At 56.1% G+C, this 17196-nt stretch overlaps 1 protein-coding gene across 1 annotated transcript in view; it reads right to left on the reverse strand.

The window, feature by feature from the left end:
• Positions 1-6: 6 nt before the first annotated feature.
• SHROOM4 (shroom family member 4) overlaps positions 7-17196 on the reverse strand; it is a 129242-nt gene continuing 112052 nt past the window's right edge. The window contains exons 5-11 of the mRNA XM_044682496.1: positions 16013-16074; positions 10677-11282; positions 7499-7629; positions 7163-7427; positions 4766-4988; positions 2815-3084; positions 7-2227 (exon numbers count right to left, since the gene is read on the reverse strand). Coding sequence (XP_044538431.1) covers positions 1958-2227; positions 2815-3084; positions 4766-4988; positions 7163-7427; positions 7499-7629; positions 10677-11282; positions 16013-16074 — 1827 coding nt within the window. The 3' untranslated portion in view covers positions 7-1957. The remainder of the gene's footprint in view (positions 2228-2814; positions 3085-4765; positions 4989-7162; positions 7428-7498; positions 7630-10676; positions 11283-16012; positions 16075-17196) is intronic.

Genomic DNA, 17196 nt, shown 5'->3' on the forward strand with positions numbered 1-17196 from the left:
GGGGGCGGGGATACTGAAAACCAGGCAACGAATGAGGGCGTCACTCCCTACTGCTCTAAAATGACAGCACATTCCAGGGGCTTCTTCCAGGGTCTCTCCCTGGGGTCTGATAGGCTGGGGGTGGGGGAGCTGCTGTCTGCCGGCCTCCTTCTTCAACTCTCTCACTGTCCCCCCTTTCTCTCTCCCTACTCCCCGCCACTGGAGCTCCCCTGGGGCATTTACTGCCAGGGCCTCCCCATCTAGGCCGAATGCGTGTGCCTGCTGAGCACCAGCCTGTCCACAACCCCCAGGACGGCATCACGGGGGACCGCACAGGGAATGGAGAGCCCCCGCCCAGTGCCAGTGCTTATGATGACTGTCCCGGACGTCCTCCATTCCTCCCCAGGGCCCGTGCTTCTGTTCGTTAGGATTACCTCAACACGTCTGCCTGCCTGCCTGCCTCCACTTTGTCTTGAGTAAGGCCACGCTCCTTCCTCAGCAAGCCTGCTGCCCCTGGCCTTGGCAGGGACAGAAAAGGCCTGGAGGCGAGGGGTCAGCATGACCACCCGGGGCAGAGAGGGGGCCTGGCAGCGGGAAGACCATCTCCCGGCCAGGCAGCCAGCCCCCCCCCCCGTTCCAGTGATGAAGAATCCCAGGGCAAGGGAGGGGCTAAGCCCATATCCGTCTCCCCTTGGTTTCAAAGACGGTAAGCAGGAAGCTGGCGTTTGTGAGAGAGCGGCGGTGAGTGCCCTGGCAAATTCCTTCACCTCCCAGCCAGCCATCCTCGGGCGGCCCTTCACAACCTCCTGGGAAGACACCAAACCCCACAGGAATTTGGAAGGCCCCAACGGCCCCCAGCTTCAGGCAGGTGAGTAACCAGGGCCTGCTCTGGCAATCCCTGGGGCTGGGCCCCACCTGTTCTCTCCCTGCCTCTGCCTGAACACCCCTGGAGAAGGCAGTTCTAACTTTTCCAGCAGGTAAGGTGACAGAGGAGACGAAGCCACTTCTAACTGGTGCCTCCACTTCCCTCCTGGGGTCTGTGAAGGCAGATTCTGCATCTGGTGCTGGCCGGCATATAGACTAAGATGCCAGAGCAGGGACCCAGAAATGTAGGTGCACGTGTCTGCCAGCTAGGGGGAAAAATCAACCCGAAACGTGAACACCCATCTTGCAGCCTGCTTCATGAGCGAGCTGGGTGGCGTCAGGGCCGTGGTCTGCGAGGCTCACTGGGAGAAGCCTTCGCCTTTCTCGCTGGCATGGCAGTGCCATTAGGCAGCACCTGGGCCTTCCAATGCTGCCCACCGAGCCTCCTCTTGGGGCAGACTTTGCCTCTCTCCCAATGCCCTCCTCGTTAGGGTTTTAGAGGATCAATAAATAAAATGGAAAGAAGAATGCTGGCGTATGCCGGAGAGGAGGCGGCTTTGGCTTCGGTAGCCCCAGGAACAAACACCCTGCAGTGTGGTACCCTTGAGGGTGGGCTGCCAATATGGACATCTGCTGGCTGTCCACCAGGGCTGTGGGTGTCGGAGGTGACTGGCAGAGGACAAAGGCCACACCCTCCACGCTCATGCTGTGGCACCCACGACACAGCACACGAAGGGATCCCTCCGGTGAATGCACACCGTTGGCTGTCCTTGGGGTGGTGCTTGGTGACTGACCCTGGCTCTTTCTAGCAAGGTTCTAGGGGAGATCTAGCCTTAGCTTGGCTTCTCTAGATAAGTGACGAGTCTCTGTGCCTCAGTGTCTCCACGTGTACCCCGCTAAGCAGAGAGGAACACGAGCAGGGGCGTACCCAGCAGCCTTGGGCTCAGGCTCTGCTGGCAGCATTGGGCCAGAGGGGGCCACGGATGGGTTCTGGACTAGGGCAGGGCTGGGGCAGCAGGGGATCTTTGGTGAGCGGATGAAGGGAGGGCGGGAGGGCAGGGGTGCAGCGAACTCCCTGGAAGCTCCTTCACCCCCTCACGGCACGCTCGGGGTCTTAGAAATCTTGGGGGCCCAGAACGAGGCTCTCCCGAAGACATCGGAGCTGCTCCTCCCCGAGCTTGATCTTCTCCTCCAGCTCCCGCTGCTCCATGATGAGGGCTGACTTCATCTTGACGAAGTGCAGGTAGTCCTGGAGCTGCTCCTGAAGCAGGTAGCGGGACACTGTGCCATACACGGCCTTCTCCCGCCGGTCCACGTGCTCTTTGAGCTCCTTGGCATCTTCCAGTTGTTCCGTCAGCTGCCGCTTCTTCTCCATCAGTGCAAGCTGTGGGAAAGGGCAAGGGGCATCGGGGTCTGAAGTTAAACTCCCACTCGTGCTAGGGGGAGCCAGGACTTGCTGGGTAAGCAGCCCCTCCCCCTCCAAAGGCCACATCATTGTCTCCAACCACTGAATGTGGTGCTCCCGGCCCAATGACAATGCCAGCCAGATGGGACGAGAAGACTTGGAAGGGATCGCGAGAGCCCAGATGCTGAGCTGGGAGGGACCTCAGGGGTCCCTGAGGCCAAGCCTCTCATTAGAAAGGAAGGGCTAGAGAGGGAAGGAGCATGGCGCCCGTCTTCCAGCCTTTGGAGGAAGGCCTTGCCCTTGGCAGAGGAGAGGAAAAGCCTGGTTCTGACTGACCTCAGGAGCCCAGAGCATGAGCAGTGGGAGAAGGGACGTGAGCAGAAGAGCCGGGACAATCAGGGCACGTTTCTAGTAGGGGTGGCATGTCAACGGGGGGGGGTTCAGCTGTCAAGTCCGGCTGGGGGTGCCCTGGGAGGGCCTTTCCAACTTGGGGGCTCTCCAATCCCATTCCTCTGTGTGGTCTGTGGGCCCCCGGCCCCGCCCCCCCCCAGCACCCTGTCACCTACCTTCTCCTGAGTGGCCTCAGGGTCCAGGCTGTTGAGGGCATTCTCCACCCTGGCCAGCCTCCCAGAAAGTGAGAGCAGCAGGTTCACCACCTTATCTAGGTCCCCGATAAACAAGCGAAACTTGTCAAACTCATTGGCCTTGCAGACGGCTTTCAGCACTGCCTGGACCTCCTCCCCCAGGGCCGTGTTGGCACTGATGTCCTCCAGTAGCCCCCTCTGGGCTTCCTGCAGCACCGACAGCTTCTTGCTGATGCTGGCAATGAGCTGCAACTAGCGGAAGGGAAGGACGGGTTGGAAAGACACAAGGAGAGGTGAGAAAGAGACGTGCGGTCAGCACCACAGGGACAGAAGCTCTAGCCGGCCGGTGGGCATGTGAAACCCAGAGAACAGAGGGCTTGGGGAGATTGGAGAGCCATCACATGGAGGAGGGCACCACCAGGAGCAGCCGGGCCTGGCGGTAGCCAAGAGGCCAATTTGGCTGGATGGCAGCAAGAACGGCCGGGGGAAAGCAGGGCTCCCACTCCCTGGAGGGCTCTAGGCAGGAGGTGGTGAGGGCCAGCTCAGAAATCCACGGATTCTGAGGGAGAGGAGCCCAGAGAGAAAGAAGGGCTGTTCACAGCTGCCGACGAGGGATGGACGAAGGAGAAACTGAGGCCTGGCAGAGGAAAAGGACTTGCCTAAGGTCACACAGGGACTAAATTGCAAAGCTGGGATCTGAAGCCATGTCAGATGGGATTTGGGGGTGGAGGCAGGAAGGATGGAAATCTGAGCACTCACTTCTCCCTTCTTCTATAGCCCTGAGTTCATTTTAGTTGAGAGGGAGGTCCCTGAGAGAGGTTTCCCAGAGGCCTCCCGAACTGGCCCTGTTTTCTCACCATTCCACCCCAAATGCTGTGCCAAATGGGAGATGTGAAAGCATGCCCTGGGCCTCCAAAGGGGACTGCCTGAGTGAGGAGGACTCTGGCTTTGGAGTGGCAGCCTTCAGCACAGCAGTGTCTCCAGGCTGTCCCGTCTTCCTGACTGGCGCCCCCGCCCCCCACCAACCTCGTCCAAAAGAAGATTTCCTGCCCCCCCCACTGTCCCTGATGGGCACGTCTCTGGCTCTGGGGTTTGTTATCTCTCGTCCCCTTTATTAAATTTGCTCCTGCGGAGCTCAAGGCCTGAGTAAGCCAGGGGCAGACACAGAGAGCCCATGTCTGTGAGCAGCTCCAGGAGACCGGGAGGGGGGGAGCACACAGGGGGCCCAAGGTGCCAGGGGCCTGGGGTCACAGCTGCTGGCCTGCTCTTTTAGGAGCTGATGGGGGGCAGGGCCACCTCCCTCTAGCAACCTGCCCCATGCCTCTGCCTCAGAGAAGACCAGGGGCCCAGGTACAATTTCCGGGAGGTTGGATAGCAAGAGACGGGAGAGTAGCCTGGCAATGTTGCTATGGCAACACTATTTGCTTATGAAATGGTATGGACAGAGGGCGAAGGGATTCCAGGAATCAGATTAAAAAAACAAGCTGATCGTGTTTAGAGGAAAAATGGGAGGGGGGTGTTGTTGTGCTTCTGGAGAGAGAACATCCCCCCCCCCTTACCTGTTCTAAAGGCACCTAAATCAGCCTTGCAAACAAGCACTTCACTGGGCTGCAGTCTGCCTTTGTGGCCCTGGCCTCCTCGCTGCCCAGTGATTTGGACCGGTCCTGGGAAGGGGCTCATTAAGGACCAGCCCAGTCCCAGTGGCTCGAGGCTGGGCCCAAGCAGAGAACGAGAAGGCCTGAGGATTATGGCCAGTGAGGCGGTCACCTAGGTGGCACTGTCTAGGATGGTGCAATGAGACTCACTTGTCAGTTAGAAAGCTGTGAGTTTTCCTTGTTGGACAATTTGACTTCATAGCCTATTGGGCCGGTTTTGTGTCCTGGCCCGAGATGCCCAGAGGCTGCCTCCTGCCCCCTCCCCAGCCTTCCCCTACCTTCTTTTGAGCCAGCTCGTGGTCCACTTCGGCCTCTCCCAGGGAGTCCTTGGCCAGCTGGGACAACTCCTTCATCTTGTTCAGCAACTCTGCCTTGCCAGCCGAGGTGTTGTAGTAGGCAGAGTAGGAAGTGGGGCAAGTGGGGCTGGTGGGGCTGATGGGGCTGGTGGGGGTGCTGAAGCTGCCGGTCGATGGCGGCGGGGAGATGGGTTGGAATTCCTGCCTGGAGAAGCACAGAACCAGAACTGAGCTGGAAGGCGCTGCCCAGGGGTCCACTTTGGGCATCTGTAAAAATGAACTGAAAAACTGGAAAAGGAGGGGATGTCCTTCAATTGGGGAATGGCTGAACAAAGTGTGGTATATGCTGGTGATGGAATACTATTGTGCTAAAAGGAATAATAAACTGGAGGAGTTCCAGGCGGACTGAAATGACCTCCGGGAACTGATGCAGAGCGAAAGGAGCAGAACCAGGAGAACATTGTACACAGAGACTGATATACTGTGGTAAAATTGAATGTAATGGACCTCTGTACCAGCAGCAATACAATGACCCAGGACAATTCTGAGGGATTTATGGTAAAGATGCTGCCCACATTCAGAGGAAGAACTGCAGGAGAGGAAACATTTAAGAAAATCAACTGCTTGAACGCAAGGGTCGGGGTGGACATGATTTGGGATGTAGACTCGAAACTACCACCCCAATGCAACCACCAACAATTTGGAAATTGGTCTTGATCAAGGACACATGACAAAACCAGTGGAAATGTGCGTCGGCCATGGGTGGGGGGAGTGCGGGGGGCGAAGGGGAAAGGAGGAGCATGAATCATGTAACCATGTTAAAAATGAATATTAATAAATGTTTAAATTTTAAAAAAAATGAACTGAGCCCAGGTCTGCCTCCCAGGGTCCTGGGTGGGGGGAAGCCAGGAACCAGCAACTGACAGAACTCTACAGGACTCTCCTCAATTCTCCCTCTCCCTGCTGTGCCATGCTAGATGCATTTTTTAAAAACCCTTAGCTTCTGTCTTAGTATCATTTCTAAGCCAGCAGAACAGCAAGGGCCAGGCCAGTGTTGGTGAACGTTTTCAAGTTTGAGTGCCCAAACTGCAACTTCAAGCTGCCTGTAAGCTTCCCCACCCCACATTGCCCCAGAGAGCGGAGGCAGGAAGTGCTGTCTTTGGGCGACTGGACAGAGGGGTGGGCATGCAAAAATGTCCTCTGGCACTGAGAAGAGGGGGGAACAGAGCAGCTCCCCACGTGCCAGCCTGGCATGCATGCCACACCTTCACCAACACTGGGCTAGACAATCAGGGTTAAGTGACTTGCCCAGGGTCACACAGCTAGGAAGTATCTGAGACCAGATTTGAACCCAGACCTGACTCCAGGCCTGGCACTCTGTCCACTGAGCCACCCAGCTGCCCCTAGATATGTGTTAATAAGAAGTCATTGGAGAAGCTAAGAGCTCGGGGAACATAAGCCATAAATGATGGCAGCCTCCCTTCTTCTGTCTACCCAAGTAAGTCTTATGAGTCACTCCTGGGCCATGCCTGGCAGGGCAGAATGATTTGGGGGCCACAAGTCTAGCACCTTAAAAACAAGCCCAAGGAGAATCACTGGTTTCCAAGAAGAGGCTTTGTCTACTGGGTCTAGGAGGAAAACCTACCATTTGCCACAAAGGCGACTCCAGTACACTTAGCCCCTGTCCCCCAGGGATGACTCTGACCTGGTCCCTGACCCTGTAGGCAGCAGCTCTCTGAGGACTGGTGCACAGGCTCACTCCCTGCCTCCAGAACAGCTCTCCCATGTAGGCCCCTCTCTCCACTCCCATAGCCATCAGTTCAAGTTTGGCACTTGGTGCTTCTGGCCTGAACTACAGAAATGGCTTCCTCATTGGTCTCCCTGCTCCCAGGCTCTCGCTCGACAGTCTTCCAAAAGTTCTGGGATGGCCACCCCAGTGCTCTGCTCAAGGACTTTCAATGGCTCCCAATCACCTCTTGGAGAAAATGGCAACTCTTGGCTTTGGTATCTAAAGACCTCCCGGATTGGGCTCGAGCCTGCCCTTCCCGGCTTTCCACACTCTACATGCCAGCCAGAAAGGTAGCTCCCCGCTCTGGGCCTCCTTGCAACGCTGCCTTTCCTCACTCCTAGCTTCCTTCAGCTCACATGCCACAGCCTACAAGGCAGCCTCTTTTTCCCTCATGCTTGGAGCTACCTGGTAGTGTTTTCTTCTGCTTCATTAAGTAAATCATTTGCTTTTCATTTGATCTCTTTGTCCCCAGTGTCTGGCACACAGTAGGTACTTTAATGTGTTTTGGACTGGATTGGGCCTTGTCTAAGGGTTGTTCCCAGCACCATCCGCCTCTTCCCCAGTTTGCCCCCTTTGAACAAAGGCCTTACCTTTCCTTGGCTACCTCCTGTCTCTTTCTTGCCAAATGTTTTTTCCAAGACGGCTCATCGGTGGGGAAGAGGTCACCCATGACCTCCGCAACTGTCACCATGTTGGAGGCTGAGCTCAGTATGCCAGCCAGTGACCGATCTCTGTCTGCCACATCTCTCATCAGCTCCTCTGAGCTCACACGGGCCGGGGCTGACTTCCGAGTCGAGACCACACGGCAGGTCTCAACCTCAGTGATGTCTTGAACAGGCCCAGATTCCTCTGTGGCTGCACAACAAAGTGAGGAGTAAGCAGCTGCTCCCAAGATCTCCCAGCATCCCCAGTCACCAATGACTCACCAAGGCCAGCAGGGCTGAGCCTTTGCTGCTCTGGGCTCCAGTTAACCAGGCGGTACTGTTCCTCTGCAGGGGAGCGGCCCTGGCTCCAGGCGGCTTTGGCTTTTGGCTGCTCTTCTACAGATCTCTCGGATCTTCGGTGGAGGAGAGAGAAAGGGAAGAGGCCAGAACGTGAGCTCTCATCGCCTCCACGAATTAACCAGGAGGTTACCACTAAGACTACCAGAAAGTGAGAGCTAGAAGGGATGGAAGGGCAAAATGGGAAACGACCTTAAAATGGACACTGTCGGAGCTAAGCAAGTCCTCATCGCATAGAACGTTAAAGCCAGGCCGACTTTGGAACATCAGATGAAGGAACTAGAAGAAACCTTGGAATGACCAAGCTAGAAGGGAATGCAGAATGTCGGGACTGGAAGGGACTTTAGGATATGGAATGGCAGAGCCGGAAGTAACCTCAGAACTTGAAATGCCAAACCTGGAAAAGGTCTTAGAACACAGAATATCAGTACCAGAAGAAACCTTAACCTAGAGGATGTCAGAACTGGAAGGGTTCTTTGAACATTGGAATGTTAGAACTGGAAAAGGATTTGGAACATCTAGCTCTGGAAGAGACACGGGAACACAAAATGTCAGAACTGGAAAAACCTTTAGAACATGGACTATCAGATCTGGGAGAGCTCAGAATACTAGATACTAGAGCTGGAAGAAGCTTTGGAAATCTTGAGCTGGAAGGGACCTTAGAACATAAAATGTCAAAACTGGAAGAGATCTTAGAACATTGAACATCAGAGTTAGAAGAGACTTCAGAACACAAAATTCTGCCTGGGAAGGGACCTTAGAACACAGACCAGAGAATGTCAGAGCTGGAAGGAACCTTAGAACATGAAATGTTAGCACTAGAAGGGACTTCAAAACATGGAATGCCAGAAATGGAAAGGATCTTAGAACATGGAATAGCAGAGCTGGAAGAGATCTTGTTACATGATGAGATTCCTTCATCATATGAATGAGTATCCTGGAGCTTGGGCAGGAAAAGGCTAACAAGCAGAAGTGGGATCAGAACCCAGGTCCTTTGACCCAGCCCCCCCCCCATCCTGAACCTTTTCCATCCCACCAGGAAATGTTTATGTGCGTTTCTTCAAAGCACAATTCTGAACATTCAATTTTCTATCTGTAAGACATTTCCTGAGTAAATGTTGGTTAGGCATTCAATGGTTATGTGTCTAACCTAAGCCTAATCCCAGGATGTGGCAGGCCTCATTTCCCCTTGATCGAGGGATGCTGCTTTCTTCTTGTCTCTACTCATGTTCCCTCCAGCTCTTCTCTACTTCTGCTTGGTCCCCAACAGTGCTTCTCCTTAAATGATCTCCTCCATTACTGCCCAAGGTGAGGGAAGCTGTTGTGGGCACGAAGCAGGGCAAAAGTGGGCAAAGTCAGGGAGAATGCCAGCCATTCCTAAAGGCCTTTACTCCCCTGGACACGGGCTAAAGGCCCCCAGACAAAAGGGAATTAGGCTGGCCATTAGAAGACCTAAGCCTCAAAGCTCAGCCCTGTTACGAGTAGCCATGGGCAACAAGCCCCTTCCCCTGGTGGGGCCTCAGTCTCTCCTGGAAAATGAGGGAGTTGGATGGGACGATCTCTAGGATCGCCGCTAGCTCTGATGTTCTGTGATTCCAAGGCCCTTCCCTCCTGGGCTTGCTTCAGCGGCCTTCTCTATAAACTCAGGGGGGTGGATCTGGACAGGACAAAGCAGTGATCCAGCCTGATCAACGTCTTCACCAAGACTTCCTTCCGGTGCTTTTACTGTTGGCCCCTCTGGCCCCTGCTAGGCCCCCTTCTGGTTCCCAGCCACAGAGCCAGGAAAGGGGCTTCTGGTGACCACTGATGCTTCAGCTCAGATTAAGAGCATGGGAGTGGAAGAGGGGTCTGGAAGAGAGAAGAGAAAGGCGCTAGAAATGGGCAAAGGCCTGGCTACCCAGCTGGGGTGGCCAGGACCCGGGATCCAAATTAGGGATGCGTCCTGCTAGGAGCGTGGGCCTTCAACCCAGCCTAACCCCCAGCCCTGGGGGAGGTTGAACCGTTTGCTCAGAGGCCAAGGGATGAATGAGGACGCCATCCCAGGCTGCTAAAAACAAGCAGGAGAAATGCTGGCTCAAAGGGCATCCAAGAGCCCAATTTAAGGCACGAGCAGGAGACAGGAAGAACAATGACAGTTGAGGGCTCTCGAGTTAGCACGGCCTCTGGGCAGAGGCCGGGTGGTGCGAGGCCACCTAGGAGCAGAGAAAATGGGAGCCCAGAGGAGGGGGGAAATGCCCTTTAAGCCCACACGAGGCAACGGCTCCTCCCAACACGTGGGCTGATCAATTTTCTAGAACAAGCTGATTGTCAAGAAAAGGCTTTGGAATTAGAATTGAAGCAAAGGCCACTTCCTGCCTGTGTGAACCTGGGCTAGGATCGCTTTTTCAGAGCCTTGGATATGTCCAAAAGGGGCATCAAGCCAGCTGACTCTGAAGGTATCTGTGACTACCAGTAGTGGGCAAGAGCTTCTCCAGAGCACTGATGGGCACGGCAAGGCCACGAGGCCTTCAGAGAGTGAACGGGAGACCGCTGACAGCAGGGCCTAGCTGGGGGCCAGTAGGGTGGGCAGCACTGGAGCGTAGTGCCGAGGCCTTGGCAAGATGATGCCCAAATGAGGATGGAGAAGAGAGTGGAGAAAGGAAGCAGGAGGCGCGCTGGTGTCCAACCTGCTAAAAGCAAGGCCCTAGGCTAGCAGTTCTGAGAGGCAAGAGGATAAGCAAGACTCTAGGCCAGGAGAGGCCTTTTCTTTCTTCCTTCCTTTTAAGCCCTTACCATACATCTTAGACTTGATGCTGCGGATTGGCTCCACGGCAGAAGAGTGCCAAGGGTGAGGCAATGGGGTTAAGTGACTTGCCCAGGGTCACAGGTCTAGCCTTTTCTATCCCTGGTTGCTGTCTACCCTTCTCATTTTGGAAGGCAGAAAGAAGATTGGAGGGGGCCCACGGCCTGATCGGAGTTAGTGAAGAGAGGACAGAGGGCCCCCCCGGCCAGGTTAGGGGAGGGAAGTAGCTCAGCTCAAGGTACAGGGCCAGCCTGGGCCGTCTCTATGAGGGTCTTGCAGAAAGGCTACCCTCTGTGGATTGGGTGTGGCAACGGAACTTGCCTGGCTGAGGTGGCAGGGTCTGGCATCCTCCATACTCCACCAGGATGGTAGTACTGAGGACCAGGCTGCTCCGGCCCAGTCCTGTCTCTGGGCAGTGGCTCTGGAGGGAGGCTCTGGGACCGCTTCCTCACCACCTCCGCCTGGCCTCCCTGAGGGCGAGGCTGCTCCAAGGCTGTGTCAGACCTCCGGCCACTCGAGCTCTCTAAGCTAGCATACTGGGAGTGGTAAGCGAGCCAGTTGCCCTTAAACTTCGCCCAGTTGGGAGGCGGGGGCCGGGGGGGAGGCGGGGCTTTCTTTCTTGCTCCCAGAGGATCCGGCCGGGTCTCATCCACTTTGGCCAGGAGCTCTCTTCTCTCTCTGGCCCGTGTGGTTGGGGGCTCCAAGTTGATGTGACTCTCGGAGAAGGCCCGACCCCGAAGCGGATGGGGCAATGGAGGCGCCAGACTGCCTTGCTCATAGACGGCACTGCCCATCAGGGTCCCCACTGAGTGATCGTAGTCACACAAGAGGTCGAGGGAAGAGGCCACTCGGTAGCACGCTGCCCACTCACGCCCGGGGTTCTCAAAGCAAGAGCGGGGGCAGCCAATCTTATAATGAGACCGGTCCCTGCAAAACAGCAGACACAGGCCAGTTGGATCATTGAAGAGCCCAAGGGCCCAACCCCTTGTTGCCCAGTGAGAGCAGGAGTGGAGCTGACCCAAGAGCCCCATCCCTTGACTGTCCGAGCACAATGTGCCCCCCTCCAGAGAGCGCTGAGGTTCTCGTACGCTGTCCGCCCACCCTCGGGGATCTGTACATCTCCGTGTACGTGTCTGCCTCCAGGAGAGACAGTGGGCTGCAGGGCAAAGAGTCCAAACCCTGGCCCCACCACTCATGCCCAGGGTGACTGTGGGGATTAATGAGAGCGGCTGGCCATCGAGGCTGCAGAGCCCTTTGATCTTCACGGCAACCCTGGGAGCTAAATGGAATCACCACCCCCACTCTACAGGTCAGGGGCCAGTGAGACTAAGGAACTGAAGCTGCATTTGAATTCGGGTCTCTCTGAAGTCATGCTGCCTCTCGGGGCTTCAGTTTCTTGACCTGGGAAATGTGGGAGTTGGAGCAGAAGATGACTTCTGGAGGCCCCGGGCAGCCCTGATTGTGGCACCCTCAGGGTTCCATCTGGGCCGAGCCAGTGGTGCCGAAGGCCTGCTCCAGCTTCCAAAGGCCATCCTCCTCCCAATTCCTAGAGTTCAACAGCCTGCTTGTGGGCTAAGCATTGCCCAGTGGCAGGAAATTCCCGGAGTTCAATTAGCGCATGGGCTAGAATAGCCATTCAATAAATCACCATGGAGACCAAGGCTAGTTCTTAAAATCAAAATAAGAGACATTCTGTTAGCCAAGCCTCCCTCAGACAGGACCAGGGATGCCATTTTCCTTCCTTCCCCGGGAAAGTAAGGTTGCCCGGCCCTCATCCCAAGCAGCTCCCAAGGCCCAGGGAATCCCAGGCCAGGACAACAAACCCAACTGGTCGGCTTCTTTGTGCCCAGGCCTCAGGCCTCCAGCGACTCCCTGAGCAGCGATGGGACTGGAGAGGGGCTACCTGAAGGGAGGGGCAGGGCTACTCTGCCTCACAGGAAGCCAAGATCAGGGCTCTAGGCTAACCCTTAGAGCCATCCTAGCATGCCAGTGTCCTGCTTTGCACTTGCTACTCAGGCTGGGCTGCAGGCCCCCAACAAGGTCTGAGGTCTCACTGGCCAGCAGACGGCAGGCCTGTCATCTCCCCACTGGGCATGCCCGGGGCCTGCTCTCTTGGGCCGCCACATCCCACTAGTGGCCACAAGTGAGCTGTCCATCAGCTAGACCTCCCAGTCTGCACTCAACCTCAGCCCAGGCCTTTCCATTTGTCCTTATTCAATTTCACCTCCTTACACTGGGCTATTCTCTGGCCTGTTGAGACCTTCTGGGGTTGTGCCTCTGTGGTCCGAAATAGGAGCTGACCCTGCCATCTGGCTATCCTCTGCTCGTGGAGGAAGGAATGGCCGCCACCCAGGTGGCAAGAAGCAGACATTCCCTCAGAGGAAATGACCCAGCTATGCGTGAGCACAAGCACAAGCACAAGCACAAACCAAATAAGCTGGCCACTGAGGCTGGGAAGAGGGAGGCTGGGCTTCGTGTGAAAACTGTAACAGCAGCCAACAGTTACACAGCGTTTGAAGGATCACAAAAGTGCTTTGCATTGAAATAGTGCCAAAAGTGGATGTTTCTGCCACGGCACTTTGGGGAAAATTAAGAATTGCAAGGGCTGAAGGCTGGGGAACAGCCAGTGCAAAGGCATGGAGATGGTAGATGAGGGCAATGCAGCTGGGAAAATGCAGGGGAAAGCTAGCATGGAAGGGCATGAGCAGGAAAGAGCTTGAAATGCCAGGCAGAGGTCATTGAGAAGGGCCGCTGGGGCCCACAGAGCAGTGCGGGGGCGGGGGGAGGCAGGGGGAACAAGGGGAACACGGCCAGCCTGAGCTTTAGGAAAATCGTTCTGGCCGCCGAGTGGAGACACTGGAGCCGAGCACTCTAATCTGGAGGGTCTCGTAACTGCTACCCGGGTATGAGGTGACGGGGCCTCTAGCATAGGGGACCCCGGCTGGCACTGTGAAGAGGAAGCAGCCGAGGACAGCTCATCATGGTTGGGGCTTAGCAGAAAGGCAATATGGCCTCCCCACTGGCTCACCGAGGCTCGCGGGCTAGAAGACCGATGCATCGGGTTTCACCAAATGGCTCGAGTAAGTTGGTGGGCAGCAGGCGGGCAGGCAGGTAAAGAGAGTGGCTTTCCTTGGTGAATGAAAGGCCTCCTTACGATGCCTCTGTTCACGTCCCTGCCTCTGGCTCCTGCTGTGCCACATCCATCACTCAACAGCACCCCTGTCCCCCCCTCAAACAAGGTGGGCCAATCAACTCCCTGAGGCAGCAAGCACTCTGGCCTCCAGGGCCCCCACTTCCTTGCCAAGCTTGCAAAGGGACTCTTTAGCCTTCCCTGAGGAGGGGCGCGCCCTTTCCTGGCACCGTCGCAGCTGCTGCTGCTGCTGCCCTGTTGGACTACCCGGTCAGTGACTGTGACCAAGAGAAGAAGGAAAGTCCAATCAACCAAGTCTAGAGGGGGGCAGAGGAGGCAGCAGTGGGGGAGGTGGTAGGAGCCCTCACCTCCTCTCCAGAAAGATCACTGAGGCAAAAGAATGGGTTTAACAAAAAGGGATTATTTCTTCCTCAGAACACAAAGCTCGGGATGCCAAGAAGAAAACCAACCCAAAGGCCAAGGGAGCGAATGGCGCTGAATCGGCTTTTGTTTGGAAAATGCATCCTTGCAGTTGATACCAAGGTAGCATCCATTCCCAGGCGCTGTGCTCACTGCTGGTCTCTTTCTCCAAGCCCAAGTGGGGTCGGGCCCCAGAGATTAAAGGAGGCATGGCCAGTGAGGGGGCACAGTGGAGAGAGTGGGCAGAAGTGAATTAGATCCGAGTCTGAATCCTACCTTGGCATTAACCGGCTGTGTGACCTTGGTAAAGTCACCTACTTTCCAGCATCCTTGGAAGGCTTAAATGAACTAATGTACGCAAAGCTCTCTGAAATCTTGAAAGTGTTATAGAAATGCAGGCTCTTCTTCTGATGGGGGGGGTCACTCACCCACCCACCAGATTCCTTTTTCTAAATATGAGCATTAGCCCTTGATAAAGCTCAGCTCCTTCTGCTCCATTAGCCCCACAGGACAGGTCAGAGACCCTCCAGGGCCCAGACGGCCAGTATTTGCTCCTGCCCCATCTACAGAGGGAAATGGGCGGAGGCCACTGGGGGCGGCATGTGTCTGCTCAGGCATCCCTTGATGTCACGGCCTCTCCGGGCAGTCCCTTGTACACAGGGCTGGCTCGGATCGTTAGTTAGCATGTTGGAGCTTTCCTGGTTTCTGGCCTAAGCCTGCCTCTCTGTCCCAAACCCTCCCTGCTTCCAGCTCTGCCCTCTCCCATTTTACGGCTCTCATTCCCCTTCCTGGCCTCGGGACAAACAGCCCCACTTCCCCGCTTCCTTGTACAGAGGAGGGCCAGCCCTCTGCCCTGCTCCCATCCTGGGGGCCTGCGGCCCTCCCTCCTTGTGTGGCTTCACCCTTCTCCTCGCCTCCTGACTCCTCGGAGCTCTGCCCAGCCCTGCCAACCTGCTTGTCTCCTTCCTTTCCCTGACCACCTTCTCCAGCGCTCCCTTGGCAGCACTCAGGGCACCCATAACCTGCACATCTGCTTCTCGTTCTCAATCCGGTGGCCTCCTCCTGCTTGTCCCCATGTTACTACCCATAGTCCCCAGGGAGCATTTTCTGATCCCATGTCACACTTGTCTCATTCCTGCTCTGTGACTAAGCCATGTTTATCCCCACCCTGGGGCCTTTGCTCATGCTGGTCCCTCCTCCTGGCCTGCCCATACCGATCACGGTGGCTCACATAACCTCCGGGAAGTAAAGAACACAGCTATTGTCCCACTCATTCGACAGATGAGGGAACTGAGGCCCAGAGACAGGCAAGGGCACACAGATGACATGTGTCAGGCCCCTGGGCACATCCGGTGACCCAGCAGCCCAAGCCTTACCTTGTCCAGGAAGCCGGCCCAGCTCTCCCCCTTCTCCTCCTCCTCACTCTTGATTTGGTGCCCAGAGCTCTCCCGGGCTCTTTCCAACTTGCCTCCCCAAGTCGATGGGCACTCCCTGAGGGCAGGCTTACCTGCTCCTTCTCTCACTGACTCACAGGGCAGATGTGGGGAAGGCTGGGGCTGGGCAGCAGTTACAATGAAGGGACTCGCCCAGGACCCCGAAGCATGTACCCTTAGGAAGCTGTGAGCAGAGTTTCCCTGGGGAAGGAGAGGTCTGCCCCGAGGACTGATGGGAGGCCTCAGGAGACGACTGCTAGTGATGAAGGAGGCAATCCTAGCTGGGAGGCTGTCACTGACCTCACCAACCTGGGCCCCCCAAAGGCACCTCCTGTCCTTCTGGGAGGACAGGTGTCCCTGGCTGCTCAGGGGCCTCCCGGGCAGGGCCCCCAGGAAGTGTTGCCTTCACAAACTTCTGGCAGGAGAAGAAAGCAGACGCCAGGCCTGAAGCAGCAGCAAAGGGCTCATTGTACTTCCCGAGGTGTTCCTGCAGCACCTGAATGGGCTCGGCTTCTGGGGTACATGGATAGCAGGCCCTTCCTGCTGTTTGCTCCCAGGGGCAGTGGTTTCTCCTGCCTTATTGGGGCCCACCCTGGCCATAAGCTCAGACACCTGCTTGGTCTGACGCCCCCACCCCACCTCCCAAGCCAGAGGGCTGCCAGCAGGCCACCTACCTCGGAGGCTGGCCAGCCTTCCTGTTGATCTTCGTCGATTCCCATTCATCCGGAGGAACCTCCTACGAGAAAGACTCCAACAGATTAGGGAGCCTGGCTTTGTCTAATGCCACTGGAGGTCAGCAGCACCCCCTCCTCAGGCTGAGCCCCACGACTGCCCTGCCGTGACCAGGAGGTAACCTGGGCCTACTCCACCTCCACAGCTGGGCACACAGGCAGAGTCGGAGAAGGTGCTCTCCAACTGGGGCCTTGAGGCCTGGGGGCCTGGCGGGGCCCCCTCTCTCCACCCCCTTGGAAGGCTAAACTCGAAACCAGTTTAGCATGTTTGCTGTTTGCTCTGGCTCCTGCCCCTGCTTCCTCAAAGGAGGCCTTTGCTGGCTTCACTTGGCAGCAGTTCTCAGTGCCCACCTCTCTCCAGACTCACCAGCATCGTCGTGGGGGCCATGACAGTCTGGAAAAGGCCACAAAGGGCTACAAAGGGCCAAGATGGCAGACTTAAGGCATCTGTCTCTCAGCTGCAGAGCCTGCCCATTCATTTTCTCAGTTCCCAGCTGGCTGTGGATGGATTGAGGCTTTGCCTCTTTTCATCGAGGTCCTGAAGATCTAAGCCCCATGCAGGCACCCTCCTGCTCGAAACGAACCAAGCGGCCATGGGAATAGCTACCCAGCCCCCTTTTCAAACCAAAGATCCGGAGGCACGGGGTCAAAACCTGCATCTTGACACTGCTTCACCCCTTGGGCTGCCTCAGTTTCTAGAAGGGGTTCCACTAGCTTCAGGGGTTCTCTGAAGCTCCTCCCAGCGGTAGATCCACAAACTTGGGACCTAGGAGTCTTCTGACCTAGTGTGTCCCAAACCATGCCAATTGGCCCTACAGCTTGTCCAGCCCTCCCACTCCTGAATCAGTTCCCCTGGAACTCATTTCCTCTGGCTGCCTCAACTCCTTCCCACAAATGCCCACTAAGCTCATTTTGCATCCCTGAAACCACAGAATAATGGACCTGGAAAGGACCCTAGACTCAATAGATGCTGAGAAAGCCTTTGACAAAATACAGCACCCATTCCTACTGAAAACACTGGAAAGTATAGGAATAGAAGGACCTTTCCTAAAAACAACAAAACAGTATATACCTAAAACCATCAAATAGCATCCTATGCAATGGGGACAAATTAGAAGCCTTTCCAA

This window comes from Gracilinanus agilis, chromosome X (genome assembly GCF_016433145.1).
Source record: "Gracilinanus agilis isolate LMUSP501 chromosome X, AgileGrace, whole genome shotgun sequence".
Taxonomy (NCBI): Eukaryota; Metazoa; Chordata; class Mammalia; order Didelphimorphia; family Didelphidae; genus Gracilinanus; species Gracilinanus agilis.